The sequence below is a fragment of the Phalaenopsis equestris genome, unplaced genomic scaffold, assembly GCF_001263595.1.
Source record: "Phalaenopsis equestris unplaced genomic scaffold, ASM126359v1 Scaffold000002, whole genome shotgun sequence".
Taxonomy (NCBI): domain Eukaryota; kingdom Viridiplantae; phylum Streptophyta; class Magnoliopsida; order Asparagales; family Orchidaceae; genus Phalaenopsis; species Phalaenopsis equestris.
The window spans coordinates 49,163,977-49,188,793 of NW_018164444.1; the positions used below are offsets into that span (position 1 = coordinate 49,163,977).

The window sequence follows — 24,817 nt, forward strand, 5'->3', positions numbered from 1 at the left end:
TCTCTATGTATAAGCTATGTATTCTCTATTTCTTTTGTCTTAGTGAACTATTTGATTGATTCCCTCCCGCCTCCCGTGGACAGGACATAGATCCAGTTGGATCGAACCATGTAAACGATCTGTGTTTGCTTGTGTTCTTTGTGTTTCATTTCTATGTCAAGAAATACATATCTCACAACAGCGACGATCCTTCATACTCAAATCGCTGAAGAAGCTTGTCATGGATAACATTAATTCAATTCCCTGTCAATAATTTGCATCAAAGATCCACTCTAACACAAACACGAGCGATCCACAAGGGTTGTCCCACCATACCAGCTATACGAACAACATCGGCATTATCCCAATATAACATAGGCACTAGTGGTAGACTAATCCACAAAAGAGCCAAAAATCCTTGTAACGATTCAGGAGAAAAGTTTGGTCTCCAAATGTCATGGCCAACGATGGTTCCTGCAACGAACCAGGGTCCTCTGGTAAGAACCGCATTTCTCGCCTCGCTAGTCTCAAAGATGCATCAGAAACATTCATTAGAGAGAGCAACAAATTTCAAAAAACCAAATTGTGCCCACTTCCAGCTGAGCTCAATATTAAGAACTGAATAAGTAAAGTTTCTTCCGATCAATTTGCCCACAATAGCATTATTATGCTTTTTCATATTTTGTTGTACGTTCTCCAAAATGGGATTAACCGCCCCACCTTCATGTGCGTAGTCTTTGAAATTCTCTACCACCGAAACTTGTATGTGATCAGGCTTAGTCCAAGCATCCCTCTGCCAAATGAATATTTCTGTTAGCATTGCTGGCTGCACCTCCTTGCCTGTCACGGGTTGGTTAGAAAGAAGTTCCCAACATGGGTCTCTGAGATTCCACATTGGTCTTAACCATATCAGACCGAGTGTTATTAGAAAGGGTGGTATTCTGCCTTTGTAATTCAGCGATGAACTCCACGCTGCAAGCACGTGAAACAAAGGAGCATTATCTGGAACATCTGAAGTGCATGACAGTGGGATGATCCCATCGTGTATATGCGTATCCTCCCCATCCACACCTGTAGCATAAATCATAACTTCAAGCTTTCCATCTTCATCAATTGGATCATAAAGATCCTCATCCACCAACTTTGTGTCTTCAACCCCAATTTCATCCATAGGGTTGGTTTGCTGCCGGCAAAACTCCATACAATCTGTAGCCTTTCGGAATTCGTTCTCCAGCGCCTTCTTGGCCGACGCCCCTTGATCTGTTAATCCCTGCTTGTCATGTTTCGAACGGCTTCTTCCACGAGGCTGAAGTGGAGACCGAGAGTAATGTCGAACATGTCCTCCATTATCTAACTTATATATACCATACATTACTAGGCTCCAAGATCGAAGGTTAAATACGCCTATGCTTTGGTGGTGGTGGATGCCAAGGAGCCATTCCTTCAATAAATCCTAAGACATAAAAAAAAATGAATCCCTCATTTTTAATGATATAAACATGATGTTATATAAAAAGTACAAAAATTCTTCAATAGCTCCAATCTTCGTTTAATTGTAGCTTTTAGCACATATATAGAAGCTCTCTGTTGCTATTCTTGAGTATAATATCTCTAAAATTACTTCAACTTTATTGATATTCATTTTATTTCTATTAAGAAGGAATCACATAAACTTCTTAAAACTTGAATTGAAGACACATGTGAGTCGACTAAACTATATAATTCTTCGTAAATATAAAAAACATCTCATTGAGTTCTATGAAATTATAAGCAAAAAAAAAAAAGCAAAAGATTTTCTTTTAATAGGCAATTTGTCAACATTTACTTCAATGTTTCATCAAATTTATTACTTCAAGATGGTTATTAATCACTAGTAAGTTGCTTTACCAGTTTTCAATTTGAAATGCATAGCATTTTAACAGAACGATCTATAATTAGTGATGAAGATTTTCCTTAATCAACAAATATATATTATTTTGATGGTTATCAAAATAAATAATTAAGAAAGCTCCTTATAAAAAAACTTTTTGTAAAGCTTACCGTGAACATTAATCCTTGAAAGTTGGAAGCTATCACTATGACATGTTTAGCTCAAGTTGGCATACTTAGCACACATCCTCCACCTTATGTTAACATGTAAGACTATGATGACATTTGAGATTTAGTTGAGATAAATAATTTCTAATGCACATAACACAAAATAATCCTGTAAACAACATTTTTACAGAGGAATTAGCAAAGATGAGCAAAGACTTACAATGTACAAATATACTTTAACTATAATGCTACACTTTACTCAGTCAAGAGCAATTATTAGGTGTGGAGTCCGTACATACGGATTTGATTTTAAAATGAAATTTACATGTGGCCTTAAATTAAAAAGATGCACCCAATTCTAATATATTTACATATTTACACATAAACTTTACTTTTTATATTTACACCACCCAAATATTTGTCTCACCTATAAAATACCACTATTTTAACTTTTAAAAGCTGAAATACACATTTTCATGCATAGGTAAGCTGGCGTGAATGTAAAAGTTGAAGTTTAGGCATTAGATATGTAAATACACAAGAATTGAGTGGTATGTAAGTAAATCTTCTAATTCAAAAACTTAAAAAAGTGTTGCATGGCTGGTGGCAACAGCTAGCGGAAATGAAATAAAATAAATTTTGGAAATTCATTAAAATATTATGAAAAAACTATAACTTAGTGCGAGAAGGAAAGACTTGCTGTATGATTCCACCAGAAACGTTTGCATGCAGCTCTAGTTCTTTAATATTTAATAGAACTATGTGGTTTATCTTAAGATTTATAATTTATGATAATAAATACTCTTCTACGCAGAAATTTAATATGAGAATTTTCTTATTCTTATTAAATGTAAAAGCAATGTGTGTGGCCTTATGCTTTAAAATGAGAGCAGAAATAATATCCAAACACCAACAGATACATAAGCAGAATAAGGAAAAACATTCACCTACTTACTGAAGACCATCCCTACTGTTGGTAATGTATTGAAAAAAACAAAGTAGGGAACATATAAATAAAAATTATTGTTCTATATTTGTAGGTCACATAAAATCTTACGGCAGAGAAGCTCAACGTTTTCTCAATTCTCTCCACTCTGAATTTGTGGGCAATGGAAAAAATAACAGGACAAACAATAGCAAAAGAATAGCAGCATAAACCATACAGTAAATCCGAGCTAATGAAGAAGGAAAACCTGAGAATACGAGAGGAGGGATATGAACGTGAAAGCCAGGGCACGGCTTTCCTCAGGTCGCGAACGAAGGCTATGGGTGATCAGGGCCACGGTTTGGTTCGCGTCCGGTGGAACGCAGCCCGATTGCATCCCAAGTAAGAAAAAAAAAGAAAAGCCTAAAAATTAGAGAAAAGGCCCTTGTTCCAAGCCGGCGGTTGGTAGTATGGCAACTTCATTTGGTATGAATGAAGTCTTCATCTTCAGCTTATCAACTTTCCATGCATGGGCGGTTGGTTTCGGCAGCCATTTGTCAGGCGAGCGGCGTGTTTACACGAGCGGCAGCAATCGGCAGGTTCACTAAACTTTTTTTTTTTTTCAATTCAGTTAAATTGACCAAATTTTGAATTCAGAGAAAAATAATTAAGCTAAATTTCAAATATAATGACATGTTACACTAAATTGCAATTACTTTTGAATCACCAACATTAGTAATACTAATTACACAAAACGCATAGAATTGGTGTAATTACTTGTTAACGAATGAATTTTTATGACATCTATCATGGGGACTTGGACCCTTAGTCATTAATTAAAATAAAGCTAAAAAAATCGTACGCGCGGCAAATAATGGCGGAGACGATGCTTGAGACCAATTTTGCGGGAATCCATGGCGTCACTCCAATCTTCTTTCCAATTATTCCTCAAAGAAAATTTTTGGAAGCCACCATTTACATTCGGAAGGAAGTTTATTAATCCAAAAGCTTATCAATTATTATGTGGATATAAATTTTTTGAAACAAGTTTTGAAATTGCATTGATCTTTTATAAATCAATTAATCCAGCAAAAGCTATCAATGCATTTGAAGCAAGCATGTATTAATATCTCACTTTTCAGAATAATATTTCTAGGGGTTTTTTACTACATAAACATTCAAAACCTTCCCCTCGCCTGAAACCCTTGCCAACGTCCAAAACTTCCAATTATTCAAAACCATACCCACAAACCATTGAGGAAGAGATGACAAACCATTGAGAAAGATGGCATTTTTGCTGTTTGGCATGATTTTTTAGCAAGCATGTATTTTTGAAACAAGTTTTGAAATTGCATTGATCTTTTATAAATCAATTAATCCAGCAAAAGCTATCAATGCATTTGAAGCAAGCATGTATTAATATCTCACTTTTCAGAATAATATTTCTAGGGGTTTTTTACTACATAAACATTCAAAACCTTCCCCTCGCCTGAAACCCTTGCCAACGTCCAAAACTTCCAATTATTCAAAACCATACCCACAAACCATTGAGGAAGAGATGACAAACCATTGAGAAAGATGGCATTTTTGCTGTTTGGCATGATTTTTTAGCAAGCATGTAATTGATCTTTTATAAATCAATTAATCCAGCAAAAGCTATCAATGCATTTGAAGCAAGCATGTATTAATATCTCACTTTTCAGAATAAAATTTCTAGGGGTTTTTTTACCTACATAAACATTCAAAACCTTCCCCTCGCCTGAAACCCTTGCCAACGTCCAGAACTTCCAATTATTCAAAACCATTGAGGAGATGACAAACCATTGAGAAAGATGGCATTTTTGCTGTTTGGCATGATTTTTTAGGTTCAATCCTGCTCAAATATTGCCATACGGTCTCACCAGCCAGCCTCTAAATTCTCGTCTCGCTCAAACATATATGCTTATTGAGGCGTCAAAATGCACTATAATGGCGTGCTCCAATTCTACTGTACCCACCACTATGCTCTCCCACCAGTGTCTTTTGATTAAAAGCCGCAATTACAAGAAGAATATCGAGATGAAGAACAGAAAACAGAAGAAGATCAAGCAATTTACAAGACCTTGGTTGTTTGTTGTTTGATTCATTTATTCCGAATTACAATTCTGTTTCACACAGGAAAATTGAGGGTTCTTTCACTTCTGTAAATTCGAAAGCCAGTATTAGTGATGAATCTCACTCAAAATATAAGTAATTAATTGTCTATCCAACATCTAAACTTAGCGTAGATTCATCACAGAACAGAGCATGAAAAACCGAACTGAACTGAACGCTGTAATTTAAGGGACTGGTCGCAACAGATGAAAAAAAAAGACCCAATACAAAGAAGCATTTTCTAAACCCTCAAAAAAAAAAAACTTCAGAAAGCTCATTCTTTACTAGAAATGAAGAAAGCTCATAGCATAGCAGAAATACGCAACACCGAAGTTGGGAAGACAATGCTGTAAAAAACAGCACCATTAGAGATAAAAGACATCTTTGTAAGAAATAACAAACGATAAAAAACCTAAAGCAAACACCCACCAGGAAATCAGACCACAAGCAGTTAAAGAAACAAAATGAACCTTCACAAACTTAATAATCATCACCCTCATCACCCTCGTCACCTTCAGTAGATTCAGCACCTACTTCCTCATAATCTTTCTCGAGCGCAGCAAGATCCTCACGAGCCTCAGAGAACTCTCCCTCCTCCATGCCCTCGCCAACATACCAATGCACAAAAGCACGCTTCGAATACATAAGATCAAACTTATGATCGATGCGAGAGAACACCTCTGCAACGCTCGTGGAGTTAGATATCATGCAAACCGCCCGCTGCACCTTGGCAAGATCGCCACCAGGAACAACTGTAGGGGGCTGGTAATTAATGCCACACTTAAAGCCAGTAGGGCACCAGTCAACAAACTGGATGGTGCGCTTGGTCTTAATAGTAGCAACAGCAGCATTTACATCCTTAGGCACCACATCTCCTCGATACATGAGACAACAAGCCATGTACTTGCCATGGCGAGGATCACACTTGGCCATCATGGAGGATGGCTCAAAGGCACTGTTGGTGATTTCGGCAACAGAGAGTTGCTCGTGATAGGCTTTCTCAGCTGAGATAACTGGAGCGTATGATGAAAGCATGAAATGGATCCGTGGGTATGGAACAAGGTTAGTTTGGAACTCAGTCACATCCACGTTCAATGCGCCATCAAACCTGAGGGAGGCAGTGAGGGATGAAATCACCTGGACACATTGCATAGATTCAACTAAAATCAAAATCAAGGCAATGTGGGGTTAGCAGAAACAAGGGAAAATGGAGGAGTTTATCACCTGGGAAACCAGGCGATTAAGGTTGGTGTATGTTGGGCGCTCAATGTCAAGAGAACGCCTGCAGATGTCATATATTGCTTCATTATCTAGGAGGACGGCAACATCAGTGTGCTCTAGAAGGGAGTGTGTGGAGAGGACGCTGTTGTAAGGCTCAACAACTGATGTGGACACCTGGGGCGATGGGTAAACGGTAAAACCAAGCTTTGATTTTTTGCCATAATCAACAGATAGTCTCTCAAGGAGGAGGGAACCAAGGCCAGAACCAGTCCCTCCACCTACAGCATTGAAAACCAGAAAGCCTTGAAGACCAGTGCAGTTATCAGCAAGCTTCCTGATTCGATCAAGGCATAGATCAACAATCTCTTTGCCGACTGCAATCACAAGAATAAGAAGCTTTAGTAACTGGTCATGAAACTAGCTTATGACCTGATAAAAAATGTAGAGAATGGACATTGAGGTAAGTACTTGTATAATGGCCACGAGCAAAGTTGTTCGCAGCGTCTTCCTTGCCACTGATAAGCTGCTCGGGGTGGAAGAGCTGGCGGTAGGTGCCAGTCCTTACCTCATCAATAACAGTAGGCTCGAGATCCACAAAAACAGCACGAGGGACATGCTTTCCAGAACCTGTCTCGCTGAAGAAGGTGTTAAAAGCATCATCGCCGCCGCCAACTGTCTTGTCACTCGGCATCTGGCCATCAGGCTGAGATAACCAAATGCCACATACATTAGAGATTTTGCCTCAGATTCGTGAATTGTAGTGGGTAGGTAGAAACTATGTACTGAAAAATGTATGGATTCGTGCACAAGAAAGTTAAATCCATTGGTTTAACAATCAAACGATAAATTTTCCATCACAACCAAAAATAATCAAAATGTTCAAAATATGCAGGACGAATCAAGTTTGGATCACAATCAACCATCAAAGACAATTGACGTAAAAAATCTAGTTAAAAAATAGAAAACTCTTTGTATGAAAATTACGCTAACGGGAAAAAAAAGAAAATCGGTCCAATTAGATCTAGGAAAAATAAAAGGGAATGCGATGTAGGTGCCATTAGTAACAGTCAGAAAGATCTGCATTCAAAAAAGAAAGATCTCATGAACCAATGGGAGCATTTTTAATGCATTCCATGGAGATTAAACTACAGACAATAAGACATAAAAGATCCATAGATCTACAAACAGAGACGAACATATTATCCATAGATCTACGAACAAAGAAAGTAAATATAGCATTAGGAAGAAAGTTCAATTAAGGACAAATATCACCTATGGTATTAAACCAGACGAGACAAGTTGACAAACGCAGTAAACCAGTTTCTCTGTTCTGAATGCCACCAGAAACATTGAAAAACATACTGGTCAATATGTAATATTCAAACAAAACACCAGTCATCCGGAAATGGAGATCTAGCATTGAGAAGAAGATCTGCACCTTCGGTTCCAAATCGGCATAGATCGTCACGTAATTCAAATAAAAGAAGAACTAATGCTTAATTATCCAAATTGGATAATCCAAACAGAATAGGAAAGCGATCTATCATTCTAAGGACAAAAAATGGCGATTACACATGTCTGAGGAGTGAAGAGGCATATAATCTTTAAAATTTTAAACAAAAATAATGAAATGGTTTATGATCTTTGGATGGAAACGTACCTGGAGGCCATGCTCGAGGGAATTTCCGACCTGAATGCCGGCCTGGCCGATGTGGATCGAAATGCACTCCCTCATTTCCGAACGGAGAAAGAAAAATCTCGAAGAACTAGAGAAGAATGAAGAGGGTTAGAGAGGAACTAGGGTTCGGCGTTTACGAAGACGCCTTCCGCTGCCCCCCGTATCCGGCCAGCCGTCGTGCTTTATAGAGGACCGGTAAGGGCTCTTTGGGCAGAGGCGGTTAACCAATGTATGTAAACCACGGTTAATGTTACTGCATGGAGAGCAAACGAAGATGAGATGGAGGCCGTCTCTTCTAAACCCCGTTAGTTAAACGGTCCCATTTGCCGCCCGTTTTCAATTTTTGACAAGAAGGCTCGCATTCCATAAATATTACCATCATGCCATTGCATTCATGAGGAGATTTGTCTGATGACCGTTAGATACTTAAGAGACGGAGATCCAAGGCTTCCGGTTGGTGTGACAACTGGCCCGAACGGCTTTTCAAAAATTTCTTGTGAAGCCATCTTGAAGCAAGAGTGATGTTCCACCACTTTCCATGGCCCACGTCTGAGAGTTTTTTTATTATTATGATCTACAAAAAGGTTTATTTATCTCGTAGTTTTGTTCAGCACGACTATTTATTTATTTACTGAGAGATTTTGGCTTACAATGATTCACATCATTAAATTTAAATTTAAATTCAATATAAATTTGGAGATGGCTACTCTTGAGCTCTTCTTGGGTTTGGAGAGTTCATCTTTTTAAATATTCTTTACTAAAGAAAAATCAAGGATTTCACTTTCTTCTCTTCATGTTTTTTGTTAATCTTTCCGGGGCTATGTCCTATTTTTCTATCATGAAAATTTCTATTTTTCCCCTTATCTCTTCTTCTTCATCCCATCCTCGTATTTGTTTTCACTAGCTTTTAAATTGGGAATGTTTGAAGAAAAGATTGATGAGAGCTCGAGGCAATGAAATTTAGTTCTTGTCAGATATGTTTTAGGTAATGTCTTTTTTTATGAAAAGTTTTTGCAAACTATTAAAAGGATTTAGAAATTTAACGGTTCAGTTGATTTTCTCTCTCAGTGAGGGATTCTTTTCCTTTAAGCTTAATTGTTTAGAAGAGCTTGAGATGGTTTCATCGAGTGCTCTTAATTTATTTATGTGAAATCTTTTATGTTCGAAAGTTGGACACATAATTTTTAACCGATTAAAGAGGATTTTAAATATGTTCCAATATGGGTTAAATGCTCAAATCTCTTCTTGCATTGTTGGTCAAGGAATTACATATCCAAAATAGCTCCATGCATATGATAATGTTTCATCATCTAATGATGAGATTGATGAGGGCTCAAAATAGTGGAGTTTGGCTCTTATCGAATATTAATTGGGTAACCATTCTTTTTATGACAATCTTCTGAAAGCTATTAAAAAAACTTAAAACTTGAAAGATATGGTTAATCTTATTTCTCTCAGTGATGGATTCTTTTTATTCAGGTTTAACTGTTTAAAAAATCTTGAGATGGTTTTATCAGGTGCTTCTTGGTTTATTTTGTTAGAAATTTATGTTTAAACTTTATGACACAAATTTCAAAAAAATACATAATAGCCAAGATATTTTAATTTCAAGATTTTACATATTCATAATAAAGTAACACATACATGTATTCATGATGATAAAATTTTATCTTGAAGAAATTTGATCTTGAAGAGATGAAATTTCTCTCTCTAATCCCTTGAAACTTTCCGTACTTTCTGATTGAGTAAAATGTACGGGATGTGTTAGGAAGAGAGATGGCATTTTCTCTAAATTATGCTCTATTTAACCACCATCCATCAAGGGGGTTACAAACCAATAGAATTTATGATAATTTAATAAATTAATTGATTTTTTTTATTATTAAAATCAATGACATAAGTTAATAAACCTTATTCATTTTAGGGATTACACGAGTTATAAAATTAATATCATAATTTATCATAAGTTATGACAAAAATTATGAGTTAAGATAATTAATAACTTAAGTTATCATGAGTTACAAAAATAAATATCATAAGTTATGAGTTAAGAAGATTAATAACTTAATTTATCTAAATAAATATCATAAGTTGTCATAATTTATGACATACGTTATGAGTTAAGAAAATAAATAACTTAAGTTATCAAAATAAATATCATATGTTATTAAAATAAATGTGAGTCATAAATAAAATATAACATTCTCTCATTTGACTCACTTAATTTTAATAGCGCATAGCATACTGCACAAAATGTAAGATAAATTCTTCTTCATATTTGTTAAATCTTAAATTATTTAATAAATATGAAATTAATATGAATCATGGCGGTTGTGCATCAATTTATCGACACAGTCCCTTCCATGTATCACAATATCATTTACATACTTAGCATAATGAGAATTAATATCTTGGTCTCATAATGTCTATTAAAAAATAAATCTTGTTGAACATCATGCAACATAAAGTGCTCACGAACGATAAAAACAAGATTTACAAATATAAAAAATAAGTAAAATTGGGCCCAAAGTGTCAAAATATAAATAACATAAAACTAATAAAGGGTTTTGGTAATGCCTATTTTCAAGACATATTCGTTAAAATGTCTTCGGTGGCAACCCTTTCGTTAAATGATCTGCAATCATGAGATTGGTGCTAATATGCTCACTTGACATCCTATGTTTCTGAACTTCTTACTTAACGATAAGATATTTTAATTCAATGTGTTTAGCACCTTTGGAATACTTGTCGTTTTTCGAAAAGATGATTGTTGCGGAGTTATCACAATAAATTTTCAGTGATTTGGCAAATCTTTCGACAATTTCAAGTCCTAAAATAAAATTCCGCAATCATAAACCCTGAATTGTAGTTTCTAAGCAAGACACAAATTCAGCTTCCACAGTGGAAGCTGTTGTGATAATCTGCTTCACATTTTTCCATGAGATTGTTCCTTCAGCCAAAAGCAACAAATAGTCAAATGTTGATTTTCTAGTATTAGCACACCCTACAAAATCTGAATCTGGATATCCTATCACATCAAGATCTTTAGATCTTCTATAAGTGAGCTTGTTGTCATTTGTTCCTTGTAGATACCTCAAAACTTTCTTTACAGCTTTCCAATTATCTATTCCTGGATTACTTTGATACCTGTCCAGTATCCCGACAACAAAGCTAATGTCTGGTCTGATACAAGTTGAACACACATTAAGCTTTCAACAATAGATGTAAAAGAAATTTCTTCCATTTGTTTACATTTCAAATCATTATTTGGACACTCCAAATCATTCTTTGGACACTGCATAAGGCTGAATTTATCTCCTTTTTGAATTGGAGCAACACTTGTTGAGCACCCTTTCATATTGAATCTCTTAATAATTCTTTCAATATATTTTTTTCTGAGACAATCCTAACAAACCTTGTGATCTATCATCAAATACTTCAATTCCAATCACATAAGATGTCTCACTCATATCTTTCATTTTAAAGTTCTTAGAGAGAAAGTTCTTGGTTTCATATACTAAGTCAAGATTTTTAGTAGCCAACAAGATGTCGTCAATATACAAAATGAGATATATGATTTTGCTCCTACTGGCCTTTAGATATATACACCGATCAACAGTGTTTTCTTTAAATCCAAAGGACGTGATGATATCATTGAACTTAAGATATCATTGTTGGGAAGCTTGCTTAAGCCAATATAATGATTTCTTTAATTTACACATCATGTGTTCCTTTCTTTCAACCAAAAATCCTTCAGGTTGACTCATATAGACCTCTTCATCTAAATTCCCATTCAGAAAGGCAGTTTTCACATCCATTTGGTGTAACTCCAAATCATAATGAGCTACTAGTGTCAGGATAATTCTAAATGAATCTTTCTTAGAAATTAGATAAAATATTTCTTTATAGTCGATGCCATCTTTCTGAGTGAAACATTTGGCAAAAAGTCTAGCTTTAAATCGTTTAATATTGTCATTCGAGTCACGCTTAGTCTTAAAGACCCATTTACAGTTTCATTTGTGGGGTATTTGATCATATATTTATTGTTCTTGTAAGTTGTCAAACTGTTCAGAATAACAACTTGAGAAAAAAATTTGGGTGAAGGAACTTGAACCCTAATTTCTTGGATCTCCACTTTATGTGATTTCAAACTCCCACTAACTTCACCATTCTCAATGAACTTTGCATTTCCAACTTTAATAATTCTTGTAATGTGGTTAGGACAATAAAATTTATACCCTTTAGATTTTTCTGGATAACCAATGAAGAAACCATTAGTTGTTCTTGAGTCCAAAATCTTTTCATGTGGATTATATAACCTTATTTCTGATGAGCAACCCCAAACATGCAGGTGCCTTAAAGTAGGTTTCCTTTATGTCCACAGTTCAAAAGGAGTCTTTGGAACTGCCTTACTAGGAATCCTATTTAACAAATATGCAGCAGTCTTTAAAGCATGTATCCACAATGATAAGAGTAAAGAGGAATTACTCATCATGCTCCTAACCATTTACATAGAGTACGATTTTGCCTTTCTGCAACATCATTTTGTTGTGGTGTTTCTGACATAAAGTATTGAGCACATATGTCATTAGTTTGAAGAAATTTAGCAAATGGATATGGACATTATCCAGATTCATTGTAAGTTTCATAATATTCACCACCTCTATCAGACCTGATAATTTTCACTTTTCTGTCTAATTGTCTTTCAACCTCAGTTATATACACCTTTAAGGCATCTATAACTTTAAATTTTTGAAGCAATAAGTAGACATACCCATAACATGAAAAATCATCAATAAAAGTGATAAAATATTTCTCTCCACTAAAAGATGGAACATAAAAAAGTCCACAAATATCAATGTGTATGGTTTCAAGGAGCTGTGTGCTTCTTGTGACAGCTTTCTTAACTGTGTGATTTGTGTATTTTTCTTTAATATAATTCACATAGATGTCAAGATAAGTAAAATCCAATTTATTAAAGATTTCATTCTTTACTAATTCTTTACTAATATTTCAATTTTTTCTTCGGATATATGACCCAAACGTTTATGCCACAAATAAGTTGAACTTTTATTCATAAAATCACATTTAGTACCAATATTATGATGTAAAGTCATCGAAGTCTCAAAGAAAAGGTTATCAAGTTTAAGCTTATATAAGTCATCACAAAGAATACCAGAACATATGAGATTATTGTGTTTAAACAAATTGAAACAGCCATTTCTAAACTTAAAGGAGTATTCACTATAATCAAGTTTAGACAATGAAATCAAATTACGAGAAACAGAAGGGACAAAATGTTTGAAAATGTCTAAATGATGTCCAGTATCTAAAATCAACTGATAGGTTACAATAGCTTCAACAGGCGCTTTGACTCAGTTTCCCATGAAGACAAAATCTTCATTTGTGTTTATGATTTGAGTTGTAAGGAATCCCTGCATCGTATTTAAAACAAGAGTAGTACTACCATAATTAATCCACCATGTATTATAAGGAACTTCTGCCAAATTTGATTGGAAACATTCAGAAACACAAGGTTTACCTTCTTTTTGAACCAACCTTTACGCTTTTGACACTCATTTTGATAGTGTTCAGGCTTTTTGCAAAAGTGACACTTAATTCCTTTATGTTCCTCTTTGTGAATTGGGGCAGATGACACATTAATCTTTAGTGGTCCTTGCTTGTCATTTCTATTCTTCTTTCCAGGTTTCTTTACAGCTCTTCTTTGGTGACCAATGAGATTAATGGAGTGATTTGCTCAATTCTTAAGCTTTTCCTCCTCTTGAATGAGCATACATTGTAATTCATTCACATTCCACTCATCTTTTATAGTGTTGTAGTTCATGTGTAATCAATCATACTCAGGAGGCAAGGAGGTAATGATAAATTGCACAAGGAAATTTTCATTCACTTCTATTCTCAGGGTCTTAAGTCTTGCTGATATGTTCGTCATTTCAACGACATGCTCATGCATAGTACGAGAACCATCAAATTTAATTTTGGTTAACATACTCAATAGTGTCCCAGCAAGAGACTTATCAGCAGAGTCAGACTGAGAACAATTCTCAGCAAATTTCATAAATTTTTTAGCACTTTCAGTGTTAGAAACTGTACACTTTATGTAGTTTTCTATAACTGTTTGATTTTTCTCAAGCTTTATAGAAAGAGATTTGCTCAGCACGACTAGAATCAACAAGAGCAGCAGGTTTCTCACTCGTGAGTGCCAAATCAAGATCCAGAACACCAAGGTGAAAATGGACTTGCTCACGCCATTCAGAGAAATTAAGTCCATTAAAAGTTTGAACAAATGTAGCTTGTGAATGATGAGAATTAGGAATAGTTACTGCAAATAAATAAAACATGTTCCAACATTAATGCTTCGACTATTAAACTTACATAGATATTCAAATAAAATCAGATTAAAATAATAATCATAATAATAATAGTGTAATAATAATAATAGTGTAATAATAGTGTATTGAAATCTTTTTTGGGTGATATAACAATACACAATAATAATCATAATTGATGTTTGACTTAAATTTAATATAATTGATAATTATTTATACTTAAATTGGACATGTCTATTATCTTTGGATATATAAACATATCTTAACTAAGTATATAAATAGACTACAATTTTATTCAAAGATTATAAAACAAATGATCAACCTTTGGGCAATCTAAAAATATTTTATAATCAATGAATTTTAATATTTTCATAGCGAAATGTTAAATTATTTCGTAACAAGCATCACATACTAGTGAGTAATTGAATTTATTTAATTTGATGTCTATTAAACTTATTAATTTGGTCACTTTCATGACTAACAAATTAAACATAACATAGACATCAAATAAATAATAATGTCAATCACATCAATTTACTTTAGTAAGATCTAATTCACAATAGAAATTTAATACAACTAACAAAAATATAACAAAAATAAAATTATATAAAAAAATCATAAATTTTGTAATCAAGGCTCTGGTACCACATGTTAGAAATTCGTGTTTGAACTTTATGACACAAATTCTAAAAAAATACATAATAGTCAAGATCTTTTAAATTCATGATTTTTACATATCCATAATAAAGTAACACATACATGTATGTATTCATGATGATAAAATTTTATCTTGAAGAAATTTGATCTTGAAGAGATGGAATTTCTCTCTCTAATCCCTTGAAACTTTCCATACTTTTTTATGGAGGGAACTGTAAGGAAGAGAGATGACTCATTCTCTAAATCATACTCTATTTAACCACTATCCATCAAGGAGGTTACAAACCAATAAAATTTATAATAATTTAATAAATTAATTGATTTTTTATTATTAAAATCAATAACATAAGTTAATAACCCTTATTCATTTTAGGGATTACATGATTTATAAAATTAATATCATAAGTTATGACATAATTCATGAGTTAAGATAATTAATAACTTAAGTTATCATTAGTTACAAAAATAAATATCATAAGTTATGAGTTAAGAAAATTAATAACTTAAGTTATCAAAATAAATATCATAAATTGTCATGATTTATGACATAAGTTATGAGTTAAAAAAATAAATAACTTAAGTTATCAAAATAAATATCATAAATTGTCATGATTTATGACATAAGTTATGAGTTAAAAAAATAAATAACTTAAGTTATCAAAATAAATATCATAAGTTATCATAATTTATGACATAAGTTATGAGTTAAGAAAATAAATAACTTAAGCTATAAAAATAAATATCATAAGTTATTAAAATAAATGTGAGTCATAAATAAAATATAACATATTTATGGGAAAAAATTTATTTTCAAATGATAGACATGTGATTTTAGACCGATTATATGAAGAAGATTTTAATAATTTTTAATTTTATTAAAATCTGATTACATAATGCTCATCATTGATAATAATGATGATTTATATATCTATTAGAAAATAAGCTCTCTGATAATTTGTTAGATTCATCTGTTTCTAATACTTTGAAGATGCTCTCATTTGAGGACACCATGCATAATTTTACTTGCACTAATAATGGGAGAATTTTGATCAAGTGAAATTCTAATATTTTGCATTTTTTTTTAATATTGGTTCTCAATTTATTCATGGCATTGTATCTTATTCTTTCTCTATTAGATTTGTTTATTAATATTTGTTATGTTAATAATAATGCTTTATTAGGAATGATTTATGAGACTTGGATCTTATAAGGGGCTGTTTTGCTTAGAATTTTAGTGGTGTAGAGTGAAATAATTACTTGATTTTTTTAAAATTTAATGTTTGGTATGTTATAAAGTAAAATTACCATAACATTAAAGGGATCTTAAGGTTTACCCTGTAAATTATTTTCGCTCAAATCGAGCGAAAAATAAGTCCTGCAAAACTCAGAAGATTATAAGTTTATTGAAATTGGAGTTATATACTTTTTAATTTGAATCAAAATATTTTATTTTAAAAATATATTTTTTTAAAAGATAAAAAATTGTTTAGGGCACATCAATCACTAATATTAAATTTAAAAAATAAAAGAAATATTTTATGTAGTTATTTTAATTTAATTAGAAATATTAAAATCTAAATAAGATATATGCAGACACACACGCCGGTATTTAAAAAACAGTAATTTGAATTAGTTAAGGGTATTGGTACATATAAGGAATTCGTTTTTATAAAATAATTTTGTTCCACCATGCACGACGAAGGGGAAGGAATCGAGAAAAAACTCCTGCTACGGAAGCCAAATGGCAAAGTTTTGCTTGCAAAAACAATGCCCCAAGGACAAGATCAGTGTCACGTTTCAAGGTTTAATAAAAGGCCCAAAATGAATAAAATAATCAGCAGAATTTCATAGTAGAAGCCTGCTTATTTTCTGCCCTAATTTGTTATAGTTAAAATAGTCTGAATTTATTTGCAAATGAAAAAGGGCTTTGACTCCTAAGCATGATTTGGTTATGTGATAGGGCGAATCAAATCCAGTTACTTTATAGGCCCCTATCGTCGTCAAGTTGTTATCTACTTTGAGCCGTGAGAGACTCACTCTCTTCTTATAACTTATCGAAAGTCTTGAAGGCATTTGAATGCTTTTATGAGATAATCATCCTTTGTGATACCCTCTTAAATATAAGCATGACTCCTTTAATCAAGAGTATTCTTGGGGATCCCCCAAGATGTAATTAACCTAATGAGATATGTTCCTTTGGGAGTGCTCTTGACCCCAGGAGAGATACACAAATTTGGTTCTCTAGTTACATGGGTAATTTATTTAAGTATTCTTTCGTTGCTATTTGGTTCAAGATGTCTCGATCTGCTCTTATTTGAGAGTACACTCTTAACCTATCATACGAGATTCACCTCACATAAGTTCTCCAGGTTCTTTCTTCAATTTTTTTGTTTAATCTCCGTTTTATTTCCCTCTTTTTTGATCCATCATCTTCTCAGAATCGTCCCGAAGATTCAAATAAGAGGACTATTTGAAAAGAGAATCTTAAGACGATAATTAAAAAGGTTTGTGACTTCAAGTTACAAAAAAGAACCGAAACAACATTTGCATTAGGGAGTATTATGTGTGCTCAAGTTTGTCTACGTTTGAATATTGCATAGATTATTGCAATGCTTGATAGATATCTATGTAACCTTGGAACGGATGATCATTAGAAAGTAAAAAAGCCTGTTGTGCAATATTAGATAGTACAAAATTTTTTATGCTTACATATCAGAGAGAAGACCATTTGAAAATCATGGGGTATTCTGACATAGATTTTAATGGTTGCCTCGATAGTAGAAGATCCATTACAGGCTACATTTCATATAAGGTGGAGTTGTGTATTAGAAAAGTGTCAAGCTTCCACTCATAGCTTCCTCTATAATGCAAGCAGAATTCATAACTTATTATTAGAAATCAAATCAAGGAATATGACTCTGAAATTTTATCATTGAGCTACATATAGCTGATGGTCTATAAAGATAATTAAAAATAAATTATGATAATATAGTCATAGAGCTACATTCAAAGAATAATAGATCTTCATCAAAATCAAAGCATATTAATATAAAGTTTTGTGTTGCAAACGAAATAGTTTATAGTTCTCAAGTGTTAATTGAACATATAAGCACAAATTTTATGATTGCGGGTCTACTTATAAAAAGTTATCATCTAAATTGTTTTTATGAGCATGTGGCTCGTATGGGTGTGGCTTATCTTGATGACACGCTAGCATAGTGAGAGTAAATTTATGATGTTCAACTATTATAAACATTTTTTTTATAAGACTAAAGTTTCATTATTTTCTCATCATCTAAAAACTCTAAAATAATGTTATACAGTTTTAATTGTGATTTAGCATAAATATTTGAAATACTATTCATAACTTTATTGATCTAAGATATACGACCGGTTGGAAATATACAAGATATATTATCATATTGCATGAATTTTTTATGCTACATTATATTAATACTGTGATCATTTATGGTCTTGTTAAAAAATAATATAGTGAGAAAGATCTATTTTATTTATTTTAATTATTAATTGATGGACCAGGTTGTCTGAAGATGCTACTTTGAAAAGATAGTAAATTTTGAGCTCATAAAATATTTATTAATGTATATACATTAGGTAATATATGTTACCCAAGTGTAAGATTATTGGGAAATTTTATTCTGGGCCTCTATATTAAAACTTTATATTATGATTTATCTTAATTTCCATAAGCCTAAAATTTGGATGAAATAAAGATTGATAATTTGTCTTATGTGACATCTTAATATTTGTTTGGAATTAATATTGTGTAGAGACTATGTATTAATTTTATTTTAATGATGTGCTAAAATAAAATATATACGCTCAAGTATAATCATGGTCTCAAGTTAAAGAGCTTTGTTTTCATTTATTCATATCTCATCTTGAGTGAAATAAGGCTCTCTTTCTTTCTCAAGAACGCCACTTTAGATTTGAAAGGCTGATAACTCGTATTTGGTATTCAATGGGCTCAATTAACTCTCCGTCTAGATTTTTTTGAATGATGAAGTCAAATTTTCAACTTTTATTATTTACATCAAGTAACTCATTTATGCGATCTTGGCTATCATAAATGAGATCTTGACTATCATAAATGTAGGTCATTACTAAGAATGTTAAAGAATAAACTCGTGTGTAACTCATTGTAAATTTTGTTACAAAGGATGGAGTTAAACTTTTGGTTGGGGCTCATTTAAGGTAAATGAGTTTAGTTACTTTGATGTTGTGTGGTTTAGGCGAGCTTACAAAAAATTGCTTGTGAAATTTGTTAAAAAAAATAGTCTATGCTTTTTAAAAGAAAGTTTCTATGTATTTATTTTGTGGCTGTTCTCTTAATGTGGTTTTCTTAAGAGCATAAATTTCATTATGTAAAACTTTTTGTGTTTATTTTTACCTAACATCAATAAAATATTTCTAGCGTTGGAAATCATTACTTGGTTTATTAGTCAACCATAAATAGTTTTGTTAAGATATTTTGTTTGATATGACTTTCAGATTTTTGAAGAAAATTGCAACTAGCTTCATCAAATAATCTATTTGATGCATAGTTGTTGTACTTACCAATTGTGATGAAGTTTATGGCTCTAAGTGGCATTAGCAATCATAAAAAAAATAGAAGGATTAATATAGACCTCACAATTCTCATAAAGATCTCTTCCACCTCTAAGTGGATTCAAATGGAATTATGCATAGTCAAAAGATATTCTAAACTTTTAAGCGCTACTATTATTACTATATCTCCCACAATAAAAATGGAGTAGTTCAGAGTGAAACTATTGAAAATGGAGGAAAATTTTAGCCTGATAAATAATTGGAACTAGTGTGTGTGTGTGTTTAAGGGGTATTTTTTGTTATAATGTGCAATACATTAGCTGGAAATAAATTGAAGAACCTCCAAGGTGTTGGGTTCAAACATTTATCTTACTCAAATATATATATATATATATATATATATATATATATATATACATAATTTGATGTCCAAGTCTTATAATTGCTTGTTTATGATAGATTTTTTATGATTTTTAATTATATCATATAAGAAAAGATGTATTATTATATTTTACTTAAATTTTATATTATAATTTTTCAGCCTCATTTCTAAAAACTTTTCTGTCGCTCTACGAGAAACATTGATTATTAAAAAATAGTAAAAATATGTGCATAAAGATGGTTTGTATTTATCAATAATATCAAAAATAAGAAAAAAAAATTTGTTTCCTTAACACATGACATTTAAAACATTTCCTTTGGTTAATGGAGAGTTTATAGTAGCCCATAATGCAATACGGTCCCCATAACGCATATTTATTTAAATAGGTCCCACCAACAGAATTCAACTAACTTTTAAGCTCAGAAGAAGCTAGAATCCACTTGGGTGGGAAAACAGGAAAGGCTCCTACACCTCATTCTTAATAGGCTATATCACCCACATCCAATAAAGTGAGAAAAAGAGAACATTTATGAGCCTAAGTAGGGCCATTCAGGGCACCAGATGCTGCGTAATTGCAAAGCTGTGTAACGTTATAGATCCTTCAGAATTCTATAACTTTACTCATACTGAGTAACGCCACACAATCATATAAAATATCAAAAAATTTAAGTATTTTATGGATTCTTGTGCATTCAGTTACGTAAAGCTTGAGAGTTTGCAGAAGAAATTCACTCAAAAGTGCAGATTAGCGGAGTAACTTTATTCAATCTTAAAACAAGAAAGAAAAAAGAGAGAAAAGATGGCATTAGAGGAACGAAAAGCTTTCTTTTAAGTACTAGACGTCTTGTCCAACTAATCTAAATAGGCTGCCTAAACCAAGTACAGCTTTGATCACCAATCTTGGCTTAAATTTAGTTACTAGTCTTTGTGATAGAAGCCGAATCCTTCAGCTTGATTGATGATCCACCATTCACATCATGCTTGCTTGCATCCAGCTCGAGCAGGAGCTGGACAACCTCGTTCATGGAGGGTCGAAGGGCTGGGGAGCTGCAGGTGCACCGCAGCCCAATTCTCAGCGCATGTATCATCTCTTCCTTGAATGGGCAGGCTGATAGCCTCTTATCCATAACCTCCAATGCCCCTTCTCGTGTTGCCATCTTGTTCGAGATCCAATAAATGATGTTTCTGTTTTCCCCAAATTCGGCATCGATCGGTTTCTTCCCTGTTATCAGCTCCATGAGCACTACACCGAAACTGTAAACATCGCACTTCGTGGTTGCTTTGGAGGAGTAGGCATATTCTGTCATGAGACTCAACTATTAGTTTGAAATTTGAATGCAACTCTGATAAGAAAGTAGATGAACAGATGTTAAGATGAAGAACTGTTTTAAAAGTTGATAAAGTTAACCTGGGGCTAAGTATCCATGGGTGCCTGCAATCACAGTGGTGGATGCTGCGTAATTTTCTCCTGCATGCAAGACCTTGCAAATTCCAAAATCTGCAACCTTTGGCTCAAAATCTGCATCAAGGAGTATGTTTGAGCTCTTGATATCCCGGTGAACGATCGGGTACAGCAGATCATGGTGAAGATAAGCCAGTCCGTGTGCTATCCCAAGCGCAATCTTATGCCTGGAAGGCCAATTCAGGAAGATCCAGGAGTTGTGAAGAGCTTCCCAGAGATTGCCATTGGGCATGTACTCATAAACAAGGAGATTGTTATAATCCAAGCTTGAGAAGTAGCAGTAGAGCTTTATAATGTTGTTGTGTCTGATGCTCCCAAGTGTCTCTACTTCTGCCTTCAGTTGCTTTTCAAAATTCATCTTATCTGAGGATGAAGATTCCTTTATCTTTTTTCTCCGTAACTTCTTCACGGCAACCGACTCTCCATTACTTAGTTCAATCTTGTAGACAGTCCCGGATCCTCCATGACCAACAATGTTCTTATCAATCAAAGCTTCTGTTATCTCGTGCGGCTCAAAGCTTAACTTTTGGAAGCTCGTGATGTCATAGGAGAATGGCATGGCGGATGAGAGTTGATCGCGCTCTATAAACTTGTTCTTCTTGCCCAAGCAGCGCTTAGCCAACAACAGAATTCCGAGAATTGAAAGAACAACAGAAACTGCAATGGCCCATATGCAGTTCAGTCTCTTTCTAAATCTGGGCTGTGGACACAGTGGAAGGATTAGTTCAGAGAAATTAAGATGAATGGGAACACACAGGCCTGGATTGCCTGAGATTCCTTTAATAAGCCCATTTTTTATGAGAGGGAGAGGCACTGGACCGGAAAGCCTGTTATTTGAGAAATCCAGTGAATTGGGCAGGAGATTGCAGAGGCTATTTGGTATCTGCCCCGTCAGTAGATTGTTTGAGAGGTTAAGCACATTGAGGGACTTGAGCAAAGAAAGAGATTCAGGAATTACAGAGTCAAGCTTGTTCCCCTGCAACGAAAGCTGGCTCATGCTGCTCAAGTACCCTATTTCGGCTGGAATTGAACCTGAGAACAAATTGTTGCTGAGATCTATCTTCACCAAACTGGCTGCTTTTGAAATTTCCGGTGGCAACCCGCCAGAAAACTGATTGTTTTGCAAAAACAATGCTGATAAATTCTTCGCATTTCCTATAAATTTTGCAAAACTTCCCTGAAAACGGTTGAAGCTTAGATCAATAATGGAAGCGTTAGGAAGCCCAAAGAGCATGCTTGGCACTTCACCACTCAGTTCATTGTTGTTTACTCGAAAACGCAGCAGAGACCAGCATCTCACGTAATTCTCTGGTATTTCGCCGGAAAACTGATTGTCAAGTACTAAGAAACAAAGCAACTTGCCTGCCGCGCAAGTATCTCTTGGTAATTCCCCTGAGAACTGATTCTCTGAGAGCTCAAGCACAAGCAGCTCAGAGAACTTGCCGAGTGTTGGAGGCACCTCGCCGGAGAGTAAGTTTTGGTACACCGACAGAATTGTAAGAGAAGTGGAGTTCGCGAGCACCGGCGGGATAGCTCCGGTGAGTCTGTTGCTATAAAGCTGCAGAACTCCAAGCTCCGGCAGCCGGCAAAGACTTTCCGGTATTCTTCCGGTGAGCCTATTCACTGACAAGTCGATGTCAACAAGCTCTGTTAAATTTCCAAGTTCCATCGGTATCTCTCCTTCGAGCAGGTTATAATACAGCTCCAGTAGCCGGAGATGCTCCATTCTTCCGATACTTGCCGGAATCCTTCCGACAAGCAAATTGCCACTCAGCTCAAGATCAGTGAGCCAGGTCATGTTAGCAATCCATGGAGGTATCTCCCCTCGCATGCAAGTTGTCGAAAGAATCAGCACCCTGAGGTTTCTTAGCCCCGTAATGGCTTCCGGCAGCCGCCAAACATTAAAGGTGGGATTTTGATTGAAATTTATAGCTTCAATATTGGTGAGGTTTGTTATGGAGAGTGGAAAGTCGCCGGAGAAGAGATTATTGGAGAGGTCGAGTGAGCGGAGAGAATTGAGGCTGGATAAATCAGGTATGGTTCCTGTGACGCCAGAGTTGGTGAGGTTGAGCTCTTCTAAGTGCGAGCAGTTGTGAACGTCAATTGGAAAACCGCTGAGGATGTTGTTGAAGCCGAGGCGGAGGGTGCGGAGGAGCGGCAGGGAGGAACAGATGCCGGGAGGGATGTTTCCGGCGAGAGAGGAGGAGGAGAGGTCGATTTGGATGATGTTTTGGTGCTCTTCGTCATCACAAGTGATGCCAGAGAAGTTGCAGGGGTTGCTAGTGTTGAAGTTCCAGCTGCTGGTGATGCCAGACAGAGATTGTTGCATGAGGTAGAGGAAGCTTGATTGGGATTGGAGGGAGTGAGAGAGGTGGGGAAGGAAGGAGCAGAGGAAGAAGAAGAAGAGGAAGCAGATAGTGCTGATAGACATTTTTCTCTGTTGAAGGTGGGAAGAAGGAAGCCTGCGACATAATATATTCAAAGGAAGGAGAAGGAGAGTGACTGTGGAATCATTGAGCACAGTGGAAGCATAGGAGAATCATAAAGGAAAGAGAAAGCACTAATTTTTTTTCTGTTAATTATTTCATATTTAATCAATGTTTTTATCTGGCATTGTCTTATGTTAACAATATTAAGACAATTATGCATCATATGAATTTTTTCTTAAATTTTCCTAAATTATATATGTTAAGATTCGTGTGATTGAGCAGTTTGCATGGAAGGACATCACTACATCAGCAAGCATTAATATTCAAAAAATCATCTTTAATCCTTTTTCATACTTTTTCGGTTAAAGGATTAAAGGCATACATGTATTAGCCCTCAAGCGTCTCTTTAATTTGAGCAATGTTGCTCTGACAACTTATGTAAATATAGAAAAAATAAACAAATATAAAAAAACCTTACAAAAATACATTTCTGAAATTGTGATAATTTAAAGGGTTTAAAAAGTAATGAACATTTGCCACTGTTTTTAAATGAAAAAGTCTCCTGCCATTTCACTCTGCTTAGGCCCATAACTTCCGTGTAAGTTGCTATAATATAATAGAAGAAAAACATAAGGAGTAATTTTAGATTATTACTTATTTTTAAAATATTTTGAACTATTTAAATATTTATTTTAATTAGCATTAAGATTAGTTTTTTTAAAACTAAATAAACATTTATTTAGAATTTAATTTAATCTTATGTTGAAAAACTTATTTTATGAAATAGTTATCAAATGAGATCCTATTTTCATAATGAATGCTTGATAAATCATGAATAAAACCAATGTGCTATAATTTCAAACATAACATTCTATTTACATATAATAAAATTAGAATTAACAAAAAGATTCAAATATTCTTATTTCGGGAAATTTATACACATGCCACACAATTCTTACGTAACTCAAATTTTGATATTTACACTTATGAAATCT

The 24,817-nt window shown here is 34.0% G+C and overlaps 3 protein-coding genes across 3 annotated transcripts; all 3 read right to left on the reverse strand.

The window, feature by feature from the left end:
* Positions 1 to 517: 517 nt before the first annotated feature.
* Positions 518 to 2,089, reverse strand: LOC110018735. Its single transcript, XM_020716151.1, has 2 exons — positions 2,020 to 2,089; positions 518 to 1,432 (listed from the first exon to the last, which is right to left on the reverse strand). The coding sequence occupies exons 1-2, from the start codon at positions 2,026 to 2,028 to the stop codon at positions 518 to 520; spliced, it is 924 nt and encodes a 307-aa protein (XP_020571810.1). The 5' UTR covers positions 2,029 to 2,089.
* Positions 2,090 to 5,338: 3,249 nt separating this feature from the next.
* LOC110039359 (tubulin alpha chain) lies at positions 5,339 to 8,146 on the reverse strand. Its single transcript, XM_020744393.1, has 4 exons — positions 7,956 to 8,146; positions 6,764 to 6,998; positions 6,299 to 6,669; positions 5,339 to 6,211 (listed from the first exon to the last, which is right to left on the reverse strand). Exons 1-4 carry the CDS (start codon positions 8,028 to 8,030, stop codon positions 5,555 to 5,557), a joined length of 1,338 nt encoding a protein of 445 aa, XP_020600052.1. The 5' UTR covers positions 8,031 to 8,146; the 3' UTR covers positions 5,339 to 5,554.
* Positions 8,147 to 20,676: 12,530 nt separating this feature from the next.
* LOC110017884 (receptor-like protein kinase HSL1) lies at positions 20,677 to 23,924 on the reverse strand. Its single transcript, XM_020715038.1, has 2 exons — positions 21,340 to 23,924; positions 20,677 to 21,231 (listed from the first exon to the last, which is right to left on the reverse strand). Exons 1-2 carry the CDS (start codon positions 23,822 to 23,824, stop codon positions 20,843 to 20,845), a joined length of 2,874 nt encoding a protein of 957 aa, XP_020570697.1. The 5' UTR covers positions 23,825 to 23,924; the 3' UTR covers positions 20,677 to 20,842.
* Between the last annotated feature and the right edge of the window lie 893 nt (positions 23,925 to 24,817).